Source organism: Pundamilia nyererei, unplaced genomic scaffold (assembly GCF_000239375.1).
Source record: "Pundamilia nyererei isolate P.nyererei 1_Seehausen unplaced genomic scaffold, PunNye1.0 scaffold00186, whole genome shotgun sequence".
Lineage (NCBI taxonomy): Eukaryota > Metazoa > Chordata > Actinopteri > Cichliformes > Cichlidae > Pundamilia > Pundamilia nyererei.
Window position 1 is genome coordinate 967,299 of NW_005187587.1, and position 5,328 is coordinate 972,626.

The following is a 5,328-nucleotide window of genomic DNA, read 5'->3' on the forward strand; positions in this document are numbered from 1 at the left end:
ATGAGTCTGAGAGTGAAGGAGAGGACACCTGGGGCTGAAGCCGTGTCATGAATCACAGCAGATATGAACTCAAGCAGACACGGACAGGCCTCCAGCAGAGACTCCCCTTCAAAGAGTGAAAGAAAAGAAAAACAATGATACAGATTTACACAGGATCACTTTTTTATGTGCACCATAAAGAGAAATGATAAAGGTATAAAAGACATGAAAAAGGAACATTTTAAATTTTAATTTATCTTTATTAATGCAATATAACATATATATATATATCTCATAAGTATCTTTGAGTTTTGGGATCTTTTACAAAGTGTAAATGTTATCTGCAAATATCGGTGATATAATCTGAGTAATAATCACCTACAAATACAGTGATTCACTGCATGGTATTAAGTTTAGATCAGTTCTCTGGAGAATGAGGGCTCTTTAAAACACACCTTTCAGCTTTTCATGTATTTTGAAGCTGTTTTTTCAAAGAACTGGAATGTAAATGTGCTTGTCTCTGTCTCAGCTTGTGTCGTTTAAATATGCTATAAGCCATAAATGAAGCAGAAGTGACAGTCAACACAAAAAAGACAGTCATCGCATGTTTGTTTCATTTTCAAAATATCTGTTATTCAACCCAGGGTAGAGGGTTACATACTGAACTTAAAGAATAGAAATAAAGTATCGATTAGATGGTATCGATACTTTTAATAATATAATTTTTGAATCGATCCTCCTATTAGAAAGATAGTGGGAGAGGAGGAAGAATGAAGACACTATCCTGTTAGGGTCAGTACTACTAACCAGCCTCGGTGAGCGCTGTGAACCAGTCCAGCAGTTTCTCCAGAATGGTGTCATCGGGCAGCGAGCTCCCTGAGGCCGCCAGCACCTCACAGACCCGGGGCAGCAGTGACACACACTCTCTGTCCATGGTGCTAAGGTGTGCGTGTTAATAACCGCAGTTGCTAGCTTAGGTCTTTACAACTAGGAGTTATATAACGTCTACACATTCTCTAACCACTCATGTCAATGTAAATGTGACCTCTAGCTAAATTGTGCAGTACAGACCAAACTGAAGCAGCTACTTTAAACACACAAAGTCGTTGGTTTTTGTACTTTACTAAACGAACGTCTCGCGGGAAACAGTTTCGGATCTACCGGTGTGTCGTTTCCTTTTCCGTGCTTCTGGGCGGGTCTCACGCCCCTGCGCTCTTCGCTGATCTCTAAACATCACTGTGGGGGGAAATTACCACCAGTAGCTGTTGTACTTCCGGTCCCTATGCTTTACAGCTTTACTGCTTCTGCGCAGCCTTTCCACGCGCCTTTGAGGAGGTTCCGGTGTCGCGTTTCCGTCACGTCGTCCATTTTCACGGATCCGCACATGGTGCTACACCGGCTGAGAACCGCCAGCCTTTTCGTTTTCGGGATTTTTGCTCCGCTGTAGACAAAAGTCCGTGTCGTAGTTCTGTTAAATGAAAGAAACGGTGGATATGGTGGACGACCCCGAGTATGAAGAGGAGGAGCCTTCCTTCAGCGACCCGGAGGACTACGTGGACGATGTCGACGACGACGGTAAGCAGTCACAGAAAAAACGCCGGCTTTCCGGCCTGCTGTTAGCAGTTAGCTAAGAGCTCAATGGTGGGGATGTTTTAGATGCTACAAAGCTAGCTAGCTTGCCTCTCTGCTCACCGGCACGTAGTAATAGTGAATAGTTAACAATGAACATGAGCTGGATGCATAAGCGTAATTACCAGGAATACAACAGCGACACCACCCTTTTTCTCCAAAAAAAACCTCCAACATAACGTTATCACAGTGTACTTAACGCCCGTTACAGCCTCACCCAGACCCCACACTGGGGCCTGTGCGATGCGATCTGAAAAACCGAAACATGATTTTAGCTAGTAAAGCCGTTAAGGCGCATTATTTTCTCTGTGCTGTTTGCCTATATAAAGTAGTTTGAATGGGGCAGCTGGTTGTAGCTCAGTGGTAATCCTAACCCAGGTCTGAGGGGCGTTTGCTCAGTAGAGCTTTTCAATTGTGCAAGTTTTGCAGTTGTGGTAAAATGACTCATCAGATACACGTGTTTTGTCTGTAGTAGTCACAATATAATTATTTATGTATATAGAAACTTTGGGAGTAAATTTACAACAAAATTAGTACCATTTAATATTAATATGCAAGCTTAAGTTAAACAGAGACTCAAATGAAATAGCTTCTGTGAAGCTAAACACCAGCATAGCGGTTCTTTATCCTCATCAAAATGATGTATATTAAGCAGTGAGTGTAAAGGAGATGTACTATTGAATCAGCTTTATTATGATGTGATTATATGTTGTCTACTTATAAATCATGAAGCTTAAACATACATATCTCTAATGGAAATTTAAACAAAAGAATTATGTCTGTTTCAACGATGAAGTCTTCCCTTCCAGTAACTGAAGTGGTGGCTATAAAGTTTAGATTGATTCTTGTATATGAAAAGAAGGTCCTCATTAAAATGAGATAAGAACCCCAACCCCACACTGTCCGATCAGCTTGTTCATCACCCCTGACCCTCCTCCTTCACTTTTCAGAGCTTCTTGATGACATCCTGAGGGAAAAACCCCAGGAGGCAGACGGCATAGACTCGGTGGTGGTGGTGGACAACGTCCCTCAGGTGGGCCCGGAGCGTTTGGAAAAGCTCAAGAACGTCATACACAAGATCTTCTCCAAGTTTGGCAAGATCACGACCGAGTTTTACCCAGATGCAGATGGCATGACCAAAGGGTAAGACCACAGATGTTTTCTTTTGTGCATCTGTTTTGATTCAAGGTGGATTTCTGGATTTGAAGCAGAGGGTTTATGTTTTATTTTTTAGTAATTGTTTTTTTCTCCTCGTTACAGTTACATCTTCCTGGAGTATGCTTCTCCTACTCAAGCCCTCGAAGCAGTCAAGAACGCAGATGGATACAAACTCGACAAGCAACACACGTTTAGGGTCAACCTCTTCACTGACTTTGACAAGTGAGTATGGAGTACCACCCAGTAAATGCATTGTCCAGGTATTGCTTGCCAGACTTGGAATAAAAGTAAATAATCGCCCCTTTGTTTTTTGTTTTTTTTTTAGATACATGAACATCAGCGATGAATGGGAAGCTCCAGCAAAGCAGCCTTTCAAAGACTTTGTAAGTGTTACCTTAACTTTTCAGTCATAATATAATGAATCTGTTTATAAGACTTAGAATTTGTTTGACAAAAATAGCTTCATGTCAGCACTTTCATTATTAAGTTGACCTTTATAAATCAACAGGACAGTCTCTATCCTGAAACCCTGCAAGCGACAATTACTTTGTCTGTGTTTTCAGGGGAATATGCGCCATTGGATCGAGGACCCAGATTGCCGTGACCAGTACAGTGTGATCTATGAAGCTGGAGAGAGGACTGCCATTTTCTCCAACGACGCTAAAGAGTCAATCACAGTTGAAGAGAGAGCAGTGAGTTTTTAAATTACTCACACAGAGTTGGTGGGAAATGCAGGGCTTGTATCAAACAAGATTGGTCAGTAGTCACTGGTTTGGAGAGTTCTGATGTTTTTCCTGCTTTGATGCAGCGCTGGACAGAGACGTACGTCCGATGGTCTCCTAAAGGTACCTACCTGGCTACGTTCCACCAGCGGGGAATCGCACTGTGGGGCGGCGAGAAGTTCAAACAGATTCAGAGGTTCAGTCATCAGGGTGTGTCCCTCATTGACTTCTCACCATGTGAAAGGTAATAAAAAGTCTATTTTTTTTTAATCCAAAGAAGCACATTATAGTGCACAGAGTATCCTGTTCTTGTATTTATTCATTAGTGATTTATTTATTTCCTGTAAATAAGGCAACGTCACCTAAATCCTGTGGGTTGTTGCACCATGACCTGGGGACAGCAAAGGATGATTAATGTGCAGATAAAGCACTCTAAAGAGGTGCCGAGTTGGCCTGTGAGCCACTGTCTGATTTTAATGTGTGGTTGTGTTGGCTTCCAGGTATGTGGTGACCTTCAGTCCACTGATGGACACCAAGGAGGACCCACAGGCCATCATCATCTGGGACATTCTGACCGGACAGAAGAAGAGAGGCTTCCACTGCGAGAGTTCTGCACATTGGCCTATTTTTAAGTCAGTATTATGCTTTCTCTCTTTTAAATCTAATTTAAGTCAAATTTGCAGAGTCCTTGCAGAGTTTGGATGCGTCTTCTAATTTTACATGTTTGTTGTCAGATGGAGTCATGATGGGAAGTTCTTTGCAAGGATGACACCAGACACACTGAGCATCTATGAAACTCCGGTAAGTAGACCTGAAAACAGTCTAGATGTGTTTAAATGAAATGTGCAAATGATATTAAAGGTTTATGTTTTGTTTTCTTCTTGTAGTCTATGGGCTTACTGGACAAGAAGAGTCTCAAGATTACTGGGATAAAGTAAGAGTCCTTCATACTCTCATGCTTTAAAAAGCAACGGCATTTTGTATAGAGGTATTAATGTTTGTGCATCTTCAGGGACTTCTCGTGGTCTCCTGGTGACAACATCATAGCGTTCTGGGTACCCGAGGACAAAGACATCCCAGCCAGGGTGACTCTGATGCAGATGCCCTCCCGTCAGGAGATCCGTGTTCGCAATCTCTTCAATGTCGTCGACTGCAAACTGCACTGGCAGAGAAACGGGGATTATCTGTGTGTGAAAGTTGACAGGACTCCCAAAGGAACACAGGTACTCATAGAAAGAGGACAAACCGCTTATATGTCACAGATTTCTTTAAAAAAAAACAAGAAATAATAAGTTGACTTTTTTTGCCTTCTCAGGGTGTCGTTACCAACTTTGAAATCTTCCGCATGAGAGAGAAGCAGGTTCCTGTCGATGTGGTGGAGATGAAGGGTAAGACATGCATTTGTACAAACACAGAAATGAGCTGCAAGTAATTCTAATTTCCACAGAAAGGAAGTTAATCTGTTTCCCTTCGTCATGTTTTCCTTATAGAAAGCATCATAGCGTTTGCATGGGAGCCCAATGGCAGTAAGTTTGCTGTCCTCCACGGCGAGTCGCCAAGAATCAACGCCTCCTTCTATCATGTCAAAAACAACGGCAAGATTGAGCTCATAAGTGAGTAGAAGGACAGGCATGCAATGTTATAGCAGAGCGTTGTTGCTTCTAATGTGTCCACTAAACTGAATGTGACACTTTTCCTTTCACAGAGATGTTTGACAAGCAGCAGGCCAACAGTATCTTCTGGAGCCCCCAGGGACAGTTTATGGTGCTGGCTGGGCTCAGGAGGTAGGTTTTATCGGAGTGTGTGTGTGTGTGTGTGTGTGTGTGTGTGTGTGTGTGTG

At 42.5% G+C, this 5,328-nt stretch overlaps 2 protein-coding genes across 2 annotated transcripts in view; one reads left to right on the forward strand and one right to left on the reverse strand.

Annotated features, from left to right (window-relative positions):
- Positions 1–1,192, reverse strand: part of brat1 (BRCA1-associated ATM activator 1) — a 10,254-nt gene extending 9,062 nt beyond the window's left edge. The window contains exons 1-2 of the mRNA XM_005747003.2: positions 787–1,192; positions 5–106 (exon numbers count right to left, since the gene is read on the reverse strand). Of these exons, the coding sequence (XP_005747060.1) occupies positions 5–106; positions 787–913 (229 nt within the window). The 5' untranslated portion in view covers positions 914–1,192. The remainder of the gene's footprint in view (positions 1–4; positions 107–786) is intronic.
- A 128-nt stretch (positions 1,193–1,320) lies between these two features.
- The window catches only part of eif3ba (eukaryotic translation initiation factor 3, subunit Ba), a 6,439-nt gene continuing 2,431 nt past the window's right edge, over positions 1,321–5,328 (forward strand). The window contains exons 1-13 of the mRNA XM_005747004.1: positions 1,321–1,554; positions 2,559–2,751; positions 2,869–2,988; positions 3,092–3,149; positions 3,330–3,458; positions 3,575–3,732; positions 3,989–4,120; positions 4,223–4,289; positions 4,376–4,422; positions 4,501–4,711; positions 4,804–4,876; positions 4,979–5,101; positions 5,194–5,272. Coding sequence (XP_005747061.1) covers positions 1,455–1,554; positions 2,559–2,751; positions 2,869–2,988; positions 3,092–3,149; positions 3,330–3,458; positions 3,575–3,732; positions 3,989–4,120; positions 4,223–4,289; positions 4,376–4,422; positions 4,501–4,711; positions 4,804–4,876; positions 4,979–5,101; positions 5,194–5,272 — 1,490 coding nt within the window. The 5' untranslated portion in view covers positions 1,321–1,454. The remainder of the gene's footprint in view (positions 1,555–2,558; positions 2,752–2,868; positions 2,989–3,091; positions 3,150–3,329; positions 3,459–3,574; positions 3,733–3,988; positions 4,121–4,222; positions 4,290–4,375; positions 4,423–4,500; positions 4,712–4,803; positions 4,877–4,978; positions 5,102–5,193; positions 5,273–5,328) is intronic.